This window comes from Mytilus galloprovincialis, chromosome 5 (genome assembly GCF_965363235.1).
Source record: "Mytilus galloprovincialis chromosome 5, xbMytGall1.hap1.1, whole genome shotgun sequence".
Classification (NCBI taxonomy): Eukaryota; Metazoa; Mollusca; class Bivalvia; order Mytilida; family Mytilidae; genus Mytilus; species Mytilus galloprovincialis.
In genome coordinates this window covers 34,887,006-34,909,846 of record NC_134842.1, presented here as the reverse complement: position 1 = coordinate 34,909,846, position 22,841 = coordinate 34,887,006, and the positions used below count along the sequence as shown (strand labels likewise).

General features: G+C 31.5%; 1 protein-coding gene across 2 annotated transcripts in view; it reads left to right on the top strand.

Annotated features, from left to right (window-relative positions):
• Window positions 1-11,689: 11,689 nt before the first annotated feature.
• LOC143075689 (uncharacterized) overlaps window positions 11,690-22,841 on the top strand; it is a 30,400-nt gene continuing 19,248 nt past the window's right edge. For both annotated transcript variants that reach the window (XM_076251231.1, XM_076251230.1), the window contains exons 1-2: window positions 11,690-11,824; window positions 13,126-13,213. In XM_076251231.1, coding sequence (XP_076107346.1) covers window positions 13,132-13,213 — 82 coding nt within the window. In that variant the 5' untranslated portion in view covers window positions 11,690-11,824; window positions 13,126-13,131. The remainder of the gene's footprint in view (window positions 11,825-13,125; window positions 13,214-22,841) is intronic.

Genomic DNA, 22,841 nt, shown 5'->3' with positions numbered 1-22,841 from the left:
ACCTTGCAAAACATTTTGATCTATAAAAATGGCACAACTTAAATTGAAATTCGCCTTTTTGTGATTATAACTTTATCAAATCTTGATATGTTATGGAACAAAAAAAAAGTTATTACACACTTTTGTGAATTGCGTACGGACACCACGTCCTTTTACAACTTCCTATGGCAGATTACTATTTTTGGTTCTAATATCTTTTAAGATTGTATCTTTGACTTTTAAAAGTGTTGTTCGCGAGCCTACATAATGAAGCTATTCCAGAAACAATTGTAGTTACCGCTGGAATCATTATCAGCTATTGTAATTATTGAATGTATACAAAATTTAAACGAATCCACATATTTGAAAAAAACAGAGGTGATTTTAAAAATCGAATGTAAATCATTTTAGAAATAATACTTAATTGTTTGAAAATATTAAAAATATAAACAAATATAACGAACTCCAAGGAAACTTGTAAAAGAAAATAGTACATAAAACCTGACAAAATATAGCGTTGGACTAAATCAACCAGTGGTTACAATGGAAAACAACTGTCTAATTCTTTGTTTGGTACAAGGATCCAAGAAAAGGGTAAAAACCTAAAGAATCCTGGAAAAAACTAAAACAAATATTTTAATGGATATTCTATCTTGCATAAAATGAAATTTATGTTTTGCGATGATAAAAGCAAATGGGACTTACAAGCTTGCAAAATGTTTCGACCATTTGTGTTACAAAATATTATGTGAGGAATTCTTATTCTAGTGTTCTGAATAGATACTGCACAACTGTGATATTAGTTTTGAAGTAGGACAATAATCAAGAAAGAACACGTGGTTAAAACAGTCACGACCGGTGGTATAGCGATGTATCTTTAAACCTTGGTTGATGTATACGTTGGAGGTTAAGAATATCAAACCCTCTCGTCATGACGTTTGGATTGATGTCTGCATTTTAAAGGGAAATATATGAACTACAGTTTGTCAATAAAGTATATGTCCCAATTACCTATTTATATGACATGATTGAGTCATTTGTTGGGATCTCAATGTCAGACGGTGTTAATATTTTAAATTTAAGGACTTTTAAGGCCGATATATACAGAATACAAATTGCAAATGGGATTGTGCCTAGAATTTTATTTAATTTTCGGTTACAACAAAAAGGCATTATGTAAGATATCCTTTGATAGTGGAGGGGGTACTCTTCGTTTTATTTGATAGCAAATTCATATAGAGAAGACAAATGTATATACATCACATTAAGGTAACATTGAAAGACAGTGAAGCCATGGTTTTTAGTCGTATTAGATAACAAAATATAACCGTATACAAGCATCGTACAACATTTTTTGTCACAACTAAAACTTAACATTGAACGTTTTGTGTTTGTTCACTTTCAAAACTTTGTCTATAACATGCACTGTACACAAGCAAGCTTTAGGCTATAACATTTGTCTTCCGCGTAAGAATATATCCTATCTGTTTTGAAACTGCTAATGGTAAATGTCTTCTTTATAACGATTTGATCATTTTAAAAATCTGAACATACAAATGGACTAACAAAACAATTTCAAAATAGAATTCAAAACTTTGGTAAAACCTAATTGATTAAATAGTTTGCATGCTACAAAATGAAATAACTTACAAGCAATCCTATCTTAAACGAATTATTTCGACAACTTGCAAAACAATGAAATTTGTTGGGACTTAAGCTTGCTACTCTAGTTTTCTGGTTAGATTGTACACACTCCTTTGATTTTTTTGAAATTAGACAATAACGAAATATAACTTTTAATATAACACAGTTTGCCATTGATATCTTTCAAGCTTGCATTAGACTATATATGTGGATGTTATAAAATGCAAAGTCTACTGGTTATGACGTTTGGATTGATGTGTGTGTTTTATATGGAAATAAAAACCACAGTTTACCATTAAAATATGCCCCAGTTATCTACATTTATATATAACCTGATTAAGTCGTTTGTAGAGACCTTAATGTCAATGGTTGCTCATTTCAAAACTTTAAGGATGTAGGGGATGGTTTTAATGACAATACTTTCAGAATTAAAGTCAGAATTACATTTGTGAGTGTATGCTTTCAAACAGTTATGAGAATAGAGTCTTTTGAACACATTTTTGCCCGGATATCCGATTATTGTTTTTGTTTACCAACTAAATGTAGAGTCTAAATATACCAGTGCAAAGTCAGAAAGACGCCTTCATTTTCTGCATTTTTATATTTCGTTCGTATTTTACATATGTGTAGGTTACTGAACTACATCACCTTTTAATGACAAGACACCGATATTGATGATAACAGAAGTGAAGGTATATGATATTTTTAAAAACAAATTGTCAAACAATTCGTAATCTTCAATAACAAATATATGCTCCGCTGAAACTGAGGACACATCCTATAAAACATCTTTAAAATATGTTTTGGAAATTAACATTACCATTTAAGAAGATGAAATAATCGAAAAGAAAAATGATGCCAGGAACAACGAATATGTGGATGAATCAAGTCACTTATTTGCAAAAGAATCAAAAGTAATAAAAAAGACAATATTTAGAGAATGTATATAAAAAGAAGTTATGGTATTATTGTCAATGAGACCAAAATGACGCAGAAACTAGCATCTGTAGGTAACCGTATGACTTTCAAGAACGGGCAAAATCAATACTGCACAAACAGCTATAAAACGCCCCGAAAGGACAAATGTAAAACCATTCACACGACTTAATGTAATGTACAGAATACTGAGCGAAAACCCTATTATGTACGACAGCTATAAACTACAACTTTTAGCAACATTCCAGTAGCGCCTTCATACGGAGTATATGCCTCCCAGTTGTTACGATATTCCCGGGCTTTTATGTTCTATCATGACTTACTTGATAGAGGGTTGCTGCTCAAAAGGAGGCAGGATGTGGAGCAGGATCATTCCCTTTCGGAGCACCTGAGATAACTCCCAGTTTTTGATGGGGTTCATGTTAGTTAGTCTTTAGTTTTCTATGCTGTGTCTTATGTATTTGTCTGTTTGTCTTTCATTTTTCAGGCATGGCAATGTTAGTTTATTCTCGATCTATGAGTGTGACTGTCCCTCTGGTATCTTTCGACCCTCTCCTACTAAATTACAGACTCCTGACTCGGGATAGCAATATACAGAATGTATGATGGTTGCACAGTTCTCCATTTTCCACCACCGATGTCCAATGAGACGATAGAACGACACTCTATTGGGTTTAAAAGGGGAGAAGGAAGTACTTTATTGAGATATAAAAAGCAAAAGACTTATAACAAGCATAGAAGAATGAAAATTGTAAAAGGGAGGGGCATATCATTTTCAATTGTATTCACAAGTAGTTTGAAATGACGATATTCTGCCTTCTTATGTGCTACAATGCAGTCAATGAATTATCGTAATATGTTCTGCAGTAGTAGTTGTTTCATTAACCGGCTATCAATGTTTGTGAGCATTATAATGAGGTTTATGAGTGCTTCTCTTTTACTTCTAAATGATGCCATCTGAAGCACTGATTCGATAAATGAAGTCTGTTGTATAGAATTTAATTGTTTCGTTATTTTCACACAATGCCCTTGTTTAGGAAAGTAAACATTGTATATAGATATGACAACAGCGACATATATTGCTGCGCGTGTCCAATATTGCAGTGATCCAATGATTGTTAATGCATTATTCGAAGCTACTGTTATCTAAATGCCTCCTTTTAATTTTGTTTTCAAAGGGTCTTTTGAAGTTTGCCTTTCCCTATTGAGTCTGTACCTGTTGCAGAAGCTGAAAATAAATGTTTTGCACAACTACACACGGGCCTAGCGTAGTTTGGGTCAGTCAATTATGTAACAGCTGACTTAAGCCAACTATATCGTGCAAAACTAAGTATATTTGTATTATAATTTATAATATTTGTACCTGTACCTGAACATATAACCGGAGTTAAATATTATTAATAGGTAACTTCATTAAAAAAAAACACAACTTACATTTTTTCCCCTTTTATTTGAAAAATACATTTCTTAAATATGTAAAATGAAACATGGATCGGACTTCATTTGAAATGACTTTTTATATATATTGCTGTGTGTAAGTTTATTCTAGATTGGTTAGAAGTAAAAGGAAGGGATCTCACAAAACATGTTTAACCCTACTGTATTTTTCACGCTAGTCCCAAGCCAAGAGCCTCTGGCCTTTGTTAGTCTTGTAGGTTTTTTTTTTTAATTTTAGTTCATTTATATGTTTTTGATGTTTAGTATACCGACCATTGTCACTGAAGTAGTACATACTTTTGTCTTAAGTCCTGCTGAAGACCGCTTCCTAGTGCGGGATTATCTCGCTGTGAGGAAGACCTATTGATGAACTTCGGCGGTTTTCTGCTTTGATCGGATTGTTGTCTCTTTCAGACATTCCCAATTTTTGTCAATTTAATGTTTGGTTTTAGCATAAAATTACTAATTGTACAAAGTCTACAGCAGTATTTTCAGTGATTTGACAAAATGCATAACAATTTCAGACTTTTCAGAAAGTAACTAAAACGGCTACTAGTGAATTTACAAAATCTCTAAATTTATATTTTAGAGTCAGATCATATGTTTTCGTACGTCATATGAATTCGTATTGTGCATGCTTTTAATGGAAATTGTGACGACACACTGCACTCTTAATATCATCAAATGGAAAAATAAAAAGCTCAAATACGTCAATCGAAGGGAAAACAACTGACATAATTATGACTTGTTACAGTAAATAAATAGTTATCAAAGGTACCAGGATTATAATTCAGTACGTCAGACGTGCGTTTCGTCTACATAAAACTCATCAGTGACGCTCATATCAAAATATTTATAAAGCCAAACAATTGTAAAGTTGAAGAGCATTGAGGATCCAAAATTCCAAAAAAGTTGTGCCAAATACGACTAAGGTAATCTATGCCTGGGATTAAAACATCCTTAGTTTTTCGCAAAATTCGAAGTTTTGTAAACAGGAAATTTAAACAAATGACCACATTATTGATATTCATGTCAACACCGAAGTGTTGACTACTGGGCTGGTGATACCCCCGGGGAATAAAAACCCCACCAGCAGTGGCATCGACCAAGTGGTTGTAAAGTAATTAAAAGGATTAAAATTTTGTATTTGGTAGGCATTTCCTGTTGTAGAAAATGTTGGATTTAACCAATTTTAATCACTTAAATATAAATTCCACAACTGCAACAAGTGTATTACATTATTTTTCCGCTCTAGAAAGTTAAATTTTAATATTCAAAGCGCGAGACAAGCCGAGGATTTTGTTAACTGTTGAGAGAGGAGAAATATCGTAATACACGAGTTACAGTGGTGGAATTGGTTTCTGTAACGATTTCTATCCTTCCTTTTCAAAGATTTGGGGAATGTTTAGTACTTTTGATGTGACGTCATCAGGCATAGTCGCCTTTTTCGTGACGTCACAATAAGAAAATTCAGAAGAAAACAAAAAAATTAACGTCACAATTAAATTACAACCAATCATTTGCCGAGAACAGATTAGTGAGGAGAAATATTTTTCTCACACCGTTTCAGGAAATGTGAAAATAGCACAAAAGTTAGAGAAAAAATATCCACAACTGCAACACCAACAAAAATAAAATGACTTCTAGATGTTTTATAAAGATAAAGTAAATAAGCAAAAATAAACGATTGTGCATAGCACGGAAACACGTGAAATAAAAATCGCCAAAAAAAAAAAAAAAAAAACTACGTTGCATGGAAGAACGAGGAATAAAATCGTAATTATTATGGAAAAAAAGTTCTACAAGTTATTACTCAGGCGTTCTTGGAGATTTTGCAGTCATTTTAATGGTCACCTTTTAGAGTCCGTTAGTTGCATCTGATTTGCCTGAACAAATATTATTCCTATTAATTTCATTGACTTTATTGCAAACCATACATATACAATATCCGGGCTGACTTTGATTTATTCCTCGTTATATTTTCAATCAAATGTAGGACAAGCACGTAAAATAAAAAATACCGAAACAAAACACGGATTAAATAAGAGGAAATACGAAGCACGCAATCCGAACCAAACACGAAAAAAAAAAAAAAAGAGAAATAAAACGTTAAAGCACGAAATAACGTGAAATAAAAAAGCCGGAAACGTTGTACGAAAAGAACCCTTTACTTCCATCTTAGAACAAGAAGTACATGCGATATATGCATAATCAAATGTGACGATCGTATGAAAAGAACACATAGAATTATATGGAACAGCTGCAGTGTGTGATTTTCAAAACATGCTTGATGTACCTGTGTGGAAATTCAGAATGCCAACAGTTTCTAACATGATGTTTGGATTGATACCTGTCGTTTATAAGGAGATAAATAAGTCTCAGTGTGTCAATAAAATATGCTCTAATTAATAATATATTTGACTTGATTAAATCATGTATTGGGACTAATGTCATATGTGGTTACAATTAAAAAGAACTTGGGGATGGTTTTATTACAGATGCGTGCAGAAAACAAACTATATATGGAGTTGTATGTTTATATACTTTTTTTAAAATTTCCGTTGTAATGAGAATGGAGCTGTATGACAGATTGTTTGTTTGTTACCAGATGGGATATTCCTGGTCTTATTTATATGTAAATATAGAGTAATTTTTTTTTAAATACGTTATATTTTAGTAATATTTAAACAGAAGGTGACGCCTTAGTTTCATGTATTTTGAATTATACAGTTTCCTGTTTTTGCTTTCTTTCAGGTTCCTGCACTGCACTCATTTAAAAGTAAAACACATATTATAATGTGTTCTTGTGCCAGATTAAAAAAAAGTAACCGTCTATTGACATTGTAAAACATCTTTAGAAATTGCACAACCTTAACTTTAAATTGGTTTTTTTGTGATTATTACTTTCCCAAATCTTGATCTCTAATGTAAACACAGAAAGCTATGATACATTTATGTGTATTGAGTACGAACACCATGGGACTTCTTATGGCAGATTTTACATATTTTTGTTTTACTATCTCTTAACCTTATATCTTTGACATTGAAAATTGTTGTTCTTCAGCCTGCCTATTGAACTTATTTCAGAAACAATTGTAGTCACCACTGGAATCCTTATCAGTTATTTTTCCCTTGAAATTATTCAATATATATAAAAGTCAAAAGTACCATATTTTTGAGGAAAACAGATGGAATTATTTGAGATATCAATTAAAAATAGAGTTTATGAAGAATTCAAACATAAGGGTACTGAAAAATTACCTTAGAAATAATACATTATTTGTATAAAAATATAAACAAATGTAATTAATTCTAAGGTAACCTCTATAAAACCTGACAAAATATAACATCATGCTTTATCTTTTATCAAAGAGTAGATAAAGTATAACATAAGACGTTATTAATAGGAGAAAGAATGGAAAGCAACAGTCACATTCCAGACTTGGTACATGCATCCTAGAAAATGGTAAATACTTAATGTATTCCGGAAAAAATCAAATGAATTTCAACAATAAATTTAAAAAGGATATTTAACAATGCTTTAAATGAAATTATTATATAGCGGGTGATATATAAAAACGGGACTTACAAGTTTACAGATAATCAACAAGCTGTTTTGACCATTTGCGAATAGAAAATTGTGTTAGGACGTTCAAGTCTAGTGTCCGAAATAGATCCTGCATAACCGTCATAAAAGATTTGAAATTGGAATTTCGTAAAAAAAAAAAAAAAAAAAAAAAACACAAATAAAACACCCCCCAACAAATCTGTGCTTTCCAACAATTGCAACCTTGGATACTACTATGTATCTTTAAACATTGGTTGATGTATATGATCGAGGTTAAGAATATCAAAACTTATCGTCATGACTGATTGATTTTGCATTTTACAGGGAAATATATATTAACCACAGTTTGTCAATAAAATAAGTCCCAATTACCTATATATATGACATGATTGAGTCATTTGTTGGGATCCTAATGTCAGAAGGCGTTAATACAATAACGTTTAGGACTTTAAGATGGATTTAATGCCGACATATACAGAATACAAATTGCAAATGGGATGTGTCATGAATTTTATGTAATTTTTTGTTACAAGAAAAAGTCTAAATGAAAGCTTTCTTTTGGTTAACGGGGGTGATATTTTTTTGTTTAAATAGTAAATATATAACGAGATGAAAACTTTCGTAACACCAACTTTAGGTTACGTTGAAACAAAGATTGAAGCCTTAGATCCCTGTGTTCTACATGAAACATTTCTTTTCTGTTTGTTGTTGTTTTTATTGAAGTCACTGAATTGCAGCATGCGTTTAAATTCAAACGAATATTATATCTTTTGTCGTGTCAGATTAAAAAAGTAAATGTCTATTGGCATTGTAAAACATTTTTGTCTGTGAAATTTCCCAATTTACACTTAAGCTTTTTGTGTTTTTTGTTTACTTTTAAAACTTTATTTTTTAAGTATAAAAGCAAGGCTATGAGAGAGCGTGTACGAATACCATATCCTTGCGGAACTTCTTATAGCAAATTTCTGCTTTAGTAACATGACCATTTGAAAATTCTGAAAATACCAATGGACGATCATGGACTATCAAAACAATTTTAAACAGATTTCGAAACCTTGTTAAAATCTGATTTATTGAATAGTTTGCGGGTTACAAAAGGGAATACAACTTACAAGAAAACTTATGAACGAATTATTTCGACCAATGGGAAACAGCAATATATGTGAGGGCTTTCTACTCTAGTTTTCAGGTTAGAACATGCACACTCCTTTGATATTTTTTGAAATTAGACAATAATTAAACAATAACTTTTAATATAACACAGATTGTCATTGGTATCTTTCAAGCTTGCATTAGAATTACATGTGTGGATGTTAAAAATGCAAAATCTTCTTGTTATGACATTCAAATGGATGTCTGAGTTTTATATGGACATAAATGAACCACAGTTTGCCATTAAAATATGTCCCAGTTAACGACATTTATATGTAACCTTATTAAGTCGTTTGTAGAGACCTTAATGTCAGGGGTTGTTCATTTTAAAACTTTAAGAATGTAGGGGATGGTTTCAATACAAATACATTCATAATTAAAATTACATTTATGATTGTATATGCTTTCAAACAGTTATGAGAATACAGTCTTTTGAACACATTTTGTCCGGATGTTCGATTATTGTTTTTTGTTTACCAACTAAATACAGAGTCTATTTGTAATATACCAGTGCCAAGTCAAGTTGAAACAGAGAAAGACACCTTCATTTCCTGCATTTTGAGATTTCTTTCGTATCTTAAATATATGTACGTTATTTAAATAAAGGCAACAGTAGTATACCGCTGTTCAAAATTCATAAATCGATAAAGATCAAATCCGGGTTTCAAACTAAAACTGAGGGAAACGTATCAAATATAAGAGAACTACGACACAACAGAGACACAACACCGAAACGTAACACACAAAGAAACGAACTATAATGTAACAATGGCCATTAACCCATTAACAGGGTTGCGTTCAATATCGTAGCAGCTACAAAGGGCTACGTAGAATTATGACTATTGAACGTGTAGCTAGCCTAGCTGCTACATAAATATTGATAGCAGATAGACTTGCTACTCGTTCAATAATCATAAATCTACGTAACACTACGTATCTGCTACGATATTGAACGCAACCCTCCATACACCCTTTTTGATAAGACACCGATATTAATGATTACATAAGTATTGGATTTTTTTTATAAATATTTTGTCAAACAATCAATTATCTCCAATAACCAATATCTTCTCCGTTGATACTGAGGACACATCATCAAAAACATCTTTGCAATACATTTTTGAAATTAACATTACCATTGAAGAAGATGAAATAATCGAAAAGAATGAAGAAAATATGCCAGAAACAACGAATATGTGATCGAATCAAGTGACTTATTTGCAAAAGAATCAACAGTAACAAGAAAGAACAAATTAAGAGAATTTATATAAAAAAGATGATATGATATTATTTTCAATGGCCAAACTGACAGAAAAAGTAACAACTATAGGTAACCGTACGGCCTTCAACAACGAGCAAAACCCATACCACACAGTCTGCTATAAAAGGCCACGAAATGGCTAAAGTAAAACAATTGACATAGCCTTATTTAATGTACAAAATAATCAACAGAAAACAAATAGACGGCAAAAAAAAAAAAAAAACGGCAACCACTGAGTTACAGCTCCTGACTCGCAACAGCTATATGCATAATGTATGATGGTTGTACAGTTCTCCATTTTCCACCACTGATATTCAATGTGACGATATAAAGACATTATAAAGGTATGAAAGGGGGGAAGGAAGTACGTACTTTCATGAGATATAAAAAGCAAAAGACTTCTTAAAAATAATGTACGATCTGTAACAATTTCATTTAGCTCTTAATCGTCTAAAAGTGGAAATCATATTTCACACTGATCCTGTTTAATTTGTTTAAACCTTTTAACGTAAAACCCATTTACTTAATCAGTAACTACAAACATACAAAAAGGATAATGGAGAAATGAAGGGGTCATCATTTTCATTTTTTTTCTTTTGTCTTTCTATATGCTACAATACAGTCAATGAATTATCGTAATATATTCTGCAGTAGTAGTTGTTTCATTAACCAGCTATCAATGTTTGTGAGCATTATAATGAGGTTGATGAGTGCTTCTTTTTCACTTTTAAATGATGCCGCCTGAAGCACTGATTCGATAACTGGAGTTTGTTGAAATGAATTTTATTGTTTCGTTATTTTCACACAATGCCCTAGATAAGAAGAGTAAACATTGTTTATAGATATGATATCAGCGACGTGTATTGCTGTGCAATGTCCAATATCGCATTAATCCAATGATTGTCCATGCTTAACTCGATTAAACTCTTTATGCTCCTTTTTAATTTTTTACATCGTCTTTTCATAGGGTCGTTTGAAGCTTGCATTTCATTTTTGAGGCTGTACCTGTTGCTTAAGCCCATACAGCCCCGTTCACGTTTTCATCATGTTTTTATTAATAGATGTTTTTTTTGAACGAGCCGATCTATCTAACAGTACAATGCATTACAAAAATCACAATGCATGCTCTATTGAAATTCCTTTTGCGTCAGTAAATATTAATAATATCAAGTGAAACAATTATAAATGACGTTTGAAGGTTTTGCTGGAATAAATACATGCAAATCAGTGCGTAAAACTAATATCGAACAAAAAATAGACTGCTACAGTTTTTGTTTAAACATATTTTTAATTGAGGCAATATGCATTTGTGCACCTACTTCAGAGGTGAAGTAAAGGTTATATCATCATATATACTATAGTAGAACAATATTTCATTAAAGAAAAAAAAATATCATTCAATGTATCAGAAATTGCATACATGCATCAGAGAAAATATTTCATCTTTTTGATTTAATAAATCCGACATTTAAAAATAAGACCACTTGTTTGCCCGTCAACAAATATAATTAAGTTCCCTCAAGGTACCTCATGTACTTCCCCTTCAAAATTTAAGTGATTTGTCTTGTGTTAAAAAAGAAAAACTAACGTGTCAGACAATAAATTTAATTAGAGAAACGCTTCATGTTGTTCTGTCAAAAACATGCAAATTATTCAATTTCATATGCAAATTAACTTGACCTGAAATAATACAATGTAATTTAATGTAAGGACGACTTTATCACAGTTGACGTTGGTCATGATACGGTTCGTTGATTGATTTGTTTGGTCCGATTTCCGATCGGCGGGCCGATACGGAAAATAATACTTCTAAAAGGAGCTGGCTCCACTTGCAAATACACTTTAAGGTAAGAGCATATATATTTTAATAACTACATGTTAAACAAAAGGCACGTTTATGCTGACGAAGTGGTTACATTCAATATTGATAAACATTTAATACTCATGCAAAGTTGACCTCAGATTGATTTGGCAAATCCTTTAGGGTCCTTTTGGCATAATGCCCTACCGTTTTTACAGAGTTTACATTCTTGAGTTTCTGATTTTCAAAAGTTCTGGTTTGAACGTCCCTTTAGTAAGTAAATCAAGAGAAGCACATTGAACTCTATATATCTATAACGTTCTATTATCATTTATTATTGTTGCATATTATTACATTTCTCATAAAAAAACGTAAGGACACACCAAGGCAAACTAAAACAACCGTCACAATGGCAAAAGAAAAATAATAGACAAAAAATAAAAACAAATTAAAAATCAATCAAACATTACACTGGACGTGACGGAAATACCTCAACAAAAACCTGGAGTAAACTTTGTACTCTGGACAGGTCAAAATATATTAACAACATGCAGAAATAAAATGAATAAAGAGTCACTAACTTTCCTTTTAAGATATGAAAACAAAAAGATGTGGTATGCTTCCCAATAAGACAACTCTACATCAGAGATTAATCGACAAAAAATAGAAGATCGTGCAAATTTAAGAATATGCTGGGCATGGGTCAAGAAGAAATAAACAATCATAAAACAAAAGAGACGTAGCAGAAATGTAACTAAATCGTCTTGAACAATAGATATGTGTTCATAAGTAGCTGTAATTGCATGATAGTTTTTTATGGGGGGTCTTTTTACTTTTTTTGTATAACATAGATTTAACTAGCCATTAAACACGTGGTTTTCATGACACACGACGCTTAAAATACACGATGTGACAAATGAAGACAGTTACTATCCATTACCAAAGCTAATATTTGTAATAGACCAACAATTTGGTATCTAAAACAAAAGATGACAGCCTGTTTTACACTTTCAATTGCAAAACTAAAGATGTAAGGTAATTTGTACATCATATTGTGATGTCATCAAGCACAATATGACAAGATAAAACCTTTCACCTTTCAATTGAAAAATATGTCCATGAAAATTAATAGATGATTCATAGTACTATTTGATTTATTTATTATAACAATTATAAACAATCAAACTCATATAAAAAAGCAATCAAATTGCTAATATATGATAACATTTAATAAATTTGAACGCATCTCCAATTACCGATTTATGTTTACATTGTAATTATTTGTAATCTTTGTCATTGCCCTATTAACATTTCGTTAATTGGTATGTGTTTGGGTATATTTTTCAGAAAACAATGATGAAGTCAAAGATCGACCATTATGTTGCTTTTATGATTTTTTGTTTACGGATACTGTCGACTTCGGCTGATAGTAACGGTATGTACATCTTTTACATCTTATATTATATACCTGCTAAAACAATATACAAAGATAAGCATTATGTTCTACCTTGCTATGCTCGCCCGAACATAAATTATTTCTCATTCTATATAAAGAAAGAACAAAGACTAATATGGCAGGAGGTACACACCAAACAGTTTTAATATAACATTTTTTCACAATACATGTATACCTTGCAATCGAATATTAAAGTCCATACATCATGCGTCATTATATTATTTATATAATCATCTTAACTGTTAGTACTTATATCTACAAAAAGAAAATACAAAGAATTAGGATTTATACAAAGCATAATATTACAATCTAAATGTAGTAAAGTTGTCTAACAAGTTTGATGTGTGAATCTCGTTGAAATGAAAAGGGTGCGTTAAACAGTATATAAAGTCCGAAAACCGAATTACTCAGTATTCCGCGACAGAAATAGGAAGAAATCTCAAAACGAAAAGAAATATAATTATGTTCTACCTCGCTATGCTCGTCCGAACATAGATTATTTCTCATTCTATATAAAGAAACAACAAAGACTAATATGGCAGGAGGTACACACCAAACAGTTCGACAAAACAAGGGAAATATGTGTAGATTAGTATAAATAAAATACAAAAATAGCAATTTACAAATTCAAATTATTGGTAACAGATAACCTGTTATATAAATTTTCTTTTATGTAACCGTCTTTTGAAAAAGCTGACTTCCATCGACCGTGTGCTTTTAATAATATTTCTGGTATTCTATTATGAGCTGCCTGAGTCACGCCTCCACTTCTCAAACTATGAAGGCCAAATTTGGAGAAGGTTCACGAAGGGTTAAAATTGGCCTTGATTTTTTTATGTTTTTTACATTGGGGCAAAAAATTACAAATGTTACATAGAACTACTTGTGATAATACTACTAAGACAAAAATATTTTATGTGGCACTTTCCTTTACTATTTATGGAGCAATGACCCCTTAAATGAGCATAATTTGTATTAAAAGGTCAATTTTGGTACTTTTTGTCCATAATTTTAATTGTTTTTGTCATAATTAACCTTGGCCTCCATCTACGATCCAAAAAGTTTGTATATTGATGAAATCTATATCAAAATTGGAATCTTTTGGTTACAACACATTCTGGATCGTAGGTGGCGGCCAAGGTGTTTCAAAAGCTTTTAGGTCTGAAAAATGCACAAAATCATCATATTTTGACAAAATGTCCAAAATGGGCTTACTTTGGCGAATATCTTGTAGTCTTATGAAAAGAACTGATATATTTAGCATTTATACTTTTAAATAGCAATTTACAAATTCAAATTATTGGTAACAGATAACCTGTTATATAAATTTTCTTTTATGTAACCGTCTTTTGAAAAAGCTGACTTCCATCGACCGTGTGCTTTTAATAATATTTCTGGTATTCTATTATGAGTTACCTGAGTCACGCCTCCACTTCTCAAACTATGAAGGCCAAATTTGGAGAAGGTTCACGAAGGGTTAAAATTGGCCTTGATTTTTTTATGTTTTTTACATTGGGGCAAAAAATTACAAATGTTACATAGAACTGCTTGTGATAATACTACTAAGACAAAAATATTTTATGTGGCACTTTCCTTTACTATTTATGGAGCAATGACCCCTTAAATGAGCATAATTTGTATTAAAAGGTCAATTTTGGTACTTTTTGTCCATAATTTTAATTGTTTTTGTCATAATTTACCTTGGCCTCCATCTACGATCCAAAAAGTTTTTATATTGATGAAATCTATATCAAAATTGGAATCTTTCGGTTACAACACATTCTGGATCGTAGGTGGCAGCCAAGGTGTTTCAAAAGCTTTTAGGTCTGAAAAATGCACAAAATCATCATATTTTGACAAAATGTCCAAAATGGGCTTACTTTGGCGAATATCTTGTAGTCTTATGAAAAGAACTGATATATTTAGCATTTATACTTTTAAAATAGACCCATTTACGAACCAAATTCAGATCTTTTTGGTGTTTTATGATAAAGTTGATATGTTAGGCCATTTTGTGCCATTAGTGAACTTTCATCAAAACCTGCTTGACACAAAGCATCTGAAAGTAGCTCTCTTGCTCTAGTGTATGACATAGGGTTGTTAATTTTGCATAACGCATAACTGTTTTTACTTTTTAAGAATATAATTGCTATTTAATATGTATTTAAACATATTCCCTGGAAATCACAGAAATATTTGTTAATTTTAAAAATCTCTCTAACGTTGTCACTGGACACAAGTCCGTGTTGGTTCTAGCAATACAAGTTACCCTGTCTATACACATCAGTTTTACTACTTTCTATCATAATTTCGAGATGAGATTTCTGAAAAGTTGAATTTGATGCTTTAATATTTGCAAGCTCGCTGAAACGAAAAACAACCGGCGCATCCCAACAGCATCAAACAACATATTCTTAAATTCTTAATGTTATTCAAATCTTCATAATTATCGAAAACGTTTTGTAAAATTTCAGCTGTAATTGTTTCTTTTTTATTAACGGGCTTTGATAAAATTCTGGTTCCTCCTTCTAAAATCAACTGCAAAAATGTTTCAGAAAACACTGAATTGTACAAGTTAAGCTTATGCTCCCATTTAATTGCGTGATAAGCATTTCGTAAAACTGAAGAAGATACTTCCAGCTGAATTTATAATGATAAATAAAGTGCAATGTTAGTAGTCTAGTCAAAATAGCATTTGACCTCAAAAAAATTGCAACAGAATTTGTTTTGGTATTTTTCAATTCTTAAAGCCTTTCTTTGTAACATACTAAAAGTCTACCAAGATATCTGAGTGGGAAAATTGATTTTTTTGGGTGAAAAATAGCAAAATTTGTCAAAAATAGTGAAAAACTGGGAAAAGCTTGTTAAACATTTATTTTAGAAGATAATCTTTTCAAACCAAAAGTTTTACAACAGTTTATACAGCGTTCATGAAATGAAATAAATAAAAAAATGTTTTTATTTTATGAAAGTGAAATTTTAGATGAAAACATCGGATTTTTGTTGGAATTTGAGAATCACAAAGCGTGAGTTGATTACAAAAACAGACAGGAAAAATATCAAAAATGGTAATAGAAGTTCATTTGATATTTAAAAAAAGACACAAACCTTTGTTTTAATCATTTTAAAATTTAACAGCAATTCTTAAATAGGGTAAATGATGATTTTGGGTAAAATATTGCAAAATTATCCAAAAATCGTCAAAAACTGGAAAAACACTTATTTGGAGTTTTAACGGTTTTAAAATCATTCCAAAATAGAAAAATGCAAATCTTATTATACTAATAATCAGATCAAACAAAATTCATAGCAAAAAAAATATGAAAATAACTGATTTTGGGTGAAAAAAGCTAAATTTAGTAAAAAAATGGTCAAAAACTGGAAAATCTGATGAAATTCATAGTTTTGCAGAAAACCAATTAAGATGTTAGTGAAAATCAACTTATAGTCTTTATATGAAAAACTGCAATGCTTAAATTCATTATAGGATTGAACACATTTTTTCTAGAGGTTATTGATGTGTAAACTGGGGCGATTAACTCACAAACTTAATAAAAGTCTGAAGAAAGTCTGAAGGTCTTTTATGTAAAATTTGTGAGTAAGAGCCCCGGTTTACACATCAATAACCTCTGAAAAAATGTGTTTAATTCTTATAATTCTTAAGTCAAATTTTGGGGATTTTTAATTCACATTTTTTTTCATGATTAACTGGCTACTATATTTACCATCGAATGCGCGATTGACATGTTCTAACTAAGGAGTTATGTCCGCCTTATTGACGTTCTAAAATCCATAAATGTTCAATTAATGCATCAGAATCTAAAATAAACTTCATTTTCATGAGATATTATCCGAATTTGAAGCATACAAGTAACGAAATAGTCTTTCGCTTAATTTTTTTTTATTTCTATGACGTAAGTGAAGTAAATTCGCCAAAACATTCATGAAATTTCGCGGAATTTTATTCAAATCTTAATTTTATACATTTTCAAAGCTTAAATGCATTATTTCTTTTATGTTATATAATGCATTAGAATAGAAACAACTGTTATGGTTTTTTTTCCATATCAATTTGCTGAAAATCCCGGGATCCCTGCATACATTGTATCGCGCATGAATAGATCAGTGAATGTTACAAAAGTAGTTTCGGAACATGGTTTATCGAAGTGTAAACCAAGAGAAAATTTCTTATTGACCAATCCAATCAATCCAATTCAAGTATTTATAGATATGCAAATCATAAAAGAATTATACTATTTTAACCAACACGATGTTTTAAGCGAAAATCAAAGATTTGTTGATCATGCATAACATGCATAATGAGAGGTAAAAATTATAATTGACCAAAACAGTTCGATGATCAAAAAGTAAATAAGAAAATACATGGAAACATTGTTTTAAGGAATATATCATAGTTTTCTGTATACAACAAATATCTATTCATCAGTAAAGCCAGTCTGACTCTCAGCAATGGGTACAGAATTAAAGCCATTCAAACCAAGACATTCATCCCATCCTACGTTCAACTGAAGACCATTTTTTCTACAGACACATCATTTGGTGACGCACTTTTGCTGACAGTTGTATCTAATAATGTTAAGAAGTTTATCAGGTGCAGGAGGAAGTCCATAACAAAAATCTACTTTTGATTTTTCAACCATAGTCTGAAGGATCTATGTCAACTTCTTCTGACATCCATTTTTGGCACTGATACATTAATATTACACTTTGAAACTATGAAATTGCTCTGAATCTGATGTTGATGGTAAACTTTTTAACTGAAAAGATGTTTCCAGTTATTACTCTGGATGTGCATTTTCTCCAGCGAAGAATGTTGAGTCCTTAGACCTTCAAGAGGAAATCCTCCATATAAACATGTTATGACTGTTTGACATGATAAGTTTCTTTTTAGTCTTGCAAGGCATAGAACATGTAGAAGAGATGTAATTGATGTTCGGCAAAATGATGCCATTTGATCTACGCAAATGTGTTCAATGGTATATCTTTAATTGAAGAAAGTTTTTGATAACTGTCAAAAACAATAACAGGGTCTTTGAACTTTCTGATTACATTATCAATATACATTTGTGCAATGCCTCCAAGCATCTAAGGAAGTCGTTACAATAGTCATCCACCATCAAGGACATGCTGAAAACCCTCACCATCTATTTCATGTATGCAATCACTTCCACATACCCATATCGCGTCAGCTGACTTTGACTTGCATGCCCTTTCGAAGTAGTCGGTTGCAATCAAACAAAACATAGAAGAAGCGCTGGATTATTCATAATAAGTAAAAGATCATTAGTAAAAGGATTTCTTTCACTAAGGTACTCAAGAATCGCAAGAGTGTCTACCCTGTCTCGTTCTATCCTTGCACACGTATCTTATTTGTGTTGATCACTAGTACAGTATCCAACACCATTGAGATCTTGCATGGTACTGTTATAGTCTGCACAAGCTGGCATAGATAGTATCCATTGTATTCGTTGGGATTCGACCATTCCTGTGCCCTTGGTTATACCTCCAGTAGATTTGACACTTCTCATCAATATCTGTTCTAAAGTCAGATGAATAGAAAGACCATTCCAAAACGGTCTGTCCTACTAAGGACATAGTATTGATGAAGGGAAAAAATCTATTATCCATAACTAAAAAGGACAGTCATAACAAACGAGCTCTTATTAACATGTTTTGTGACAAGCTTATGGATAAAGACATTAGATGTAAAAATGCAACTGATGATGCAGATCTTTTTATTGCGCTAACCATTCTAACCGCTATGTGGATATATATGTGTTACTTATTCATCATGTTTATCAGCAGTGCAAAAGGGTTATTTTTAAATCTGATAAAATGGCAAAAACAAAAAAATGAAAATATGGAAAAATACTAGACTAAAGGAATTTCTTGGGAAGAATTTTTGTGAATTGTTGCCTTTTTTGCATTCTACATCAGATTGTGACTCAACACCTAGGCTTTTTGGAATAGGCAAAGGACTTGCATTAAAAAAAATCTTAATCAAGAATATCTGAAAATGCAAGGTCAAGTTTTCATGAATAACGATTCATTAAAGCAGATATCATCAAAGCAGAAGAAGAAGCGCTCACGAGTTAATATGGAGAACTTCCTCTTGAAGGACTTCAAATTCTTCTCTGGAGAACATCCACATCCAGAGTAATTACTGGAAACACATCGGTTCAGGTGAAAAATTTACCACCAACAACCAAAACAGGGCAATTTTATATAGTCTCAAAGAGTGTAATGTCAGAGCCAAAAATTTATGTCAGAATAAGTTGACATACATCCTACAGAGTATAGACTATGGTTGGGAAATAAAAAGTAGAATTATTTCTATGGAACTTCCTCCTACACCTGATGAACTTCTAAACATTATTAGATACAACTATCAGCAAAAGTGCGTCACCAAATGATGTGTCTGTAGAAAATATGGTCTTCAGTTGAACGTAGGATGGGATGAATGTCTTGGTTTGAATGGCTTTGATTCTGTGCCCATTGCTGAGAGTCAGACTGGCTTTACTGATGAATAGATATTTGTTGTATACAGAAAACTATGGAATAATCTTATGAAAAAAGGTTTCCATGTAATGTATTTTCAATTTTTGTCATTTTCTTTTTGGTCATCATCCGTTTTGGTCAATTAGACTTTTTACCTCTCATTATGTATGATCAACAAATCTTTGATATTTCCCTTAAAATATTTAGGTGGTTAAAATACTATGAATTTGAGCATTGCACTTTTTTTATATAAAAAAATAAATTGATTTTAATCAACATCATAATTGATTTTCTGAAAAATTATGAATTTTATCAGTTTTTTCCAGTTTTTGACGATTTTTTACCAAATTTAGCTTTTTTCACCCAAAATCAGTTATTTTCATATTTATTTTACAATGAGTTTTGTTTCATCTGACTATCATTATATTAAGATTTGCATTTTTCTATGTTGGAATGATTCAAAAAGCGTTAAAACACCAAATGGGTGTTTTTTCAGTTTTTAACGATTTTTGGATGATTTAGCAATATTTTACCCCAAAACACAATTTACCCTATTAAGAATTGCTGTAAAATTTTGAAATTATTAAAACAAAGGTTTGTGTCTTTTTTAAAATATCAAATGAACTTCTATTACCATTTTTGATATTTTTCCTGTCTGTTTTTGTAATCAACTCACGCTTTGTGATTCTCAAATTCCAACAAGAATCTGATGTTTTCACCTAAAATTTCACTTTTATAAAATAAAAACATTTTTTTGAATATGTGATTTCATAAAGACTGTATAAACTGTTGTAAAACTTTTGGTTTGAAAAGATTATCTTCTAAAATAAATGTTTAACAAGCTTTTCCCAGTTTTTCACTTTTTTTGACAAATTTTGCTATTTTTCACCCAAAAAAACAATTTTCCCACTTAGATATCTTGGTAGACTTTTAGTATGTTATAAAGAAAGCCTTTTAGAATTGAAAAATACCAAAACATATTCTGTTGCAATTTTTTTGAGGTTGGCCACATTTTTCATCTATTTTGACTAGACTATAGCAACTGACGATGGTAACCCACATAAGTCATAATTTGTACACCAAATGTTAAATTTTTTAAAAGCGTAATCATAAACTTTTATAGTTTTTTTACTTTTGCTTGACATAACAATACGGGGTAGTTTATCAGCGAGGTTGCGTAAACAGGGATTTTCAAAAGAATGCAGATCCTTCCAGTGAGAAAAATTAAACCGAACCTGAAAAGAAAAGAAAGCAATTAAAAAAAAAATGACTTATATTGCGCCAATTATCGTATCTTGGAAGGGTCTCAGTCACGGAGTTGACAAATCTCATCACAGTAGATATAGTCCCAGCACGGGAAAATAAACGAAATCCCATCACGGGAACGTAAACAAAATCCCATCACAGTAATAATATATTCAGTTATAAACACCCATAACAGGTTAAGAATATTAATACCCATCACGGGTTATTACAATGACTGAAAATAACTCCCATCACGGGTTATTACAATGACTGAAAATAACTCCCATCACGGGAAAATTATTACTAGTATATAAATGCCGTCAGCTTCTGAAATCTAACCTCAAGACGAGAATGGTAAATGATAATTTCTCAGCAACGAAAATACTGTTAATATCAGAACCTTTAAAAAACTTCTTTGGTTTTGCGTACTCGATTTCATCTTTCACGAAGTATTTAAATCTTGAATCATTAAATGACCACAATAAAGTCCAAAAAGTTGACGATGTCCATTTCGGTATGACTAAAGTGCCTTGACCTTTACAGGTAAACAGGTGTGAAATTAATTACTAACTAATTTTACAGGTGGTACAATCCAACAGTTAAATTCTGACCAATTTTGTGCGAAAGCGTCTTCTTCACTGGCCCGGGGCACCAATAAGAAAAAAAGAAATTTGCCAACTTTCGGTTATTGCTGTCTGCAAATAGGTCACACGTGTATGAGCCCCACGCTTTATGAAAATAATTAAAATATAAATCGGATAAAAACCAATCATCAAAGTCAAAAATTTTAATGTAAATATCAGCAATTTGATTTTGATTTCTTGGTATCCATTCTACTTCTAGAGAAATGCTGAATTTTAAACAAAAATTAAAAATGTCAATTGCAATATCTTGTAATTCAGAGTTCATGCTGCCTGCCTTTATAATTCTTACTACGTTCTGATTATCAGTGTAAACTTTAACTAAGCGATTGTTGAAACATTGAACCAAAGAAGATAAAGTAATAAAGACGGCCTTTAATTCTCTATAAGTCGAACTTTTAGATGCTTCTATATTAGACCACATCTTATGGACTACTTGATGAACTGTCTCTACTATAAAACCAGCACATGCATAATTGCTAGCGTCTGTATACACTTTTCTGTCGGGTAGATAGGTTTGTTGGAATAGATTTTTTCTAGGTAAAGTATGACAATTATTCAACCAAAAGTTATTTTTTTTCCTGTTGTGCTTTTAATGTTAAAATTATTCTTTCTTTCCAAAAAAGTAGCAACCAACATCTGCATATTTCTACTCATGATCCTACACATATTACCTAAACTAGGCATGAAAGAAATAATTTTCCCTGTAATTCTGGCTAACTGTCTTGCTGACAGCGAATTACAGGAAAGTTTATACATGTCTTTTTTAAAACGAAAAACATTATCTATAGGAAGATCCAAAGTTGAATTATGCAAATCCCATTCCAAACCCAGCCAAGTTAATTTTTGACACTTTTTTCTTGGTTAACGAAAAAACCTGCGGATTTAAGATCTAACTGCAATATATTAGATAACCCTGGGGTTCGTGTTGTTTATTCCTTAGTTTTCTATGTTGTGTCGTGTGTGCTGTTGTTTGTTTGTCTTTTTCATTTTTAGCCTTGGCGTTGTCAGTTTGTTTTAGGTTTATGAGTTTGACTGTCCCTTTGGTATCTTTCGTCCCTCTTTTAGATAAAACTTCACAAGATTGTGCATTAGACTCTGCTCCCCAACCATCATCAAGGTATAATATAACTCTAAGACCCTGCGAACGCCAATGCTTGCGGACAGGACGTAAAACTTTTGAAAACACATGTGCTGTGTAA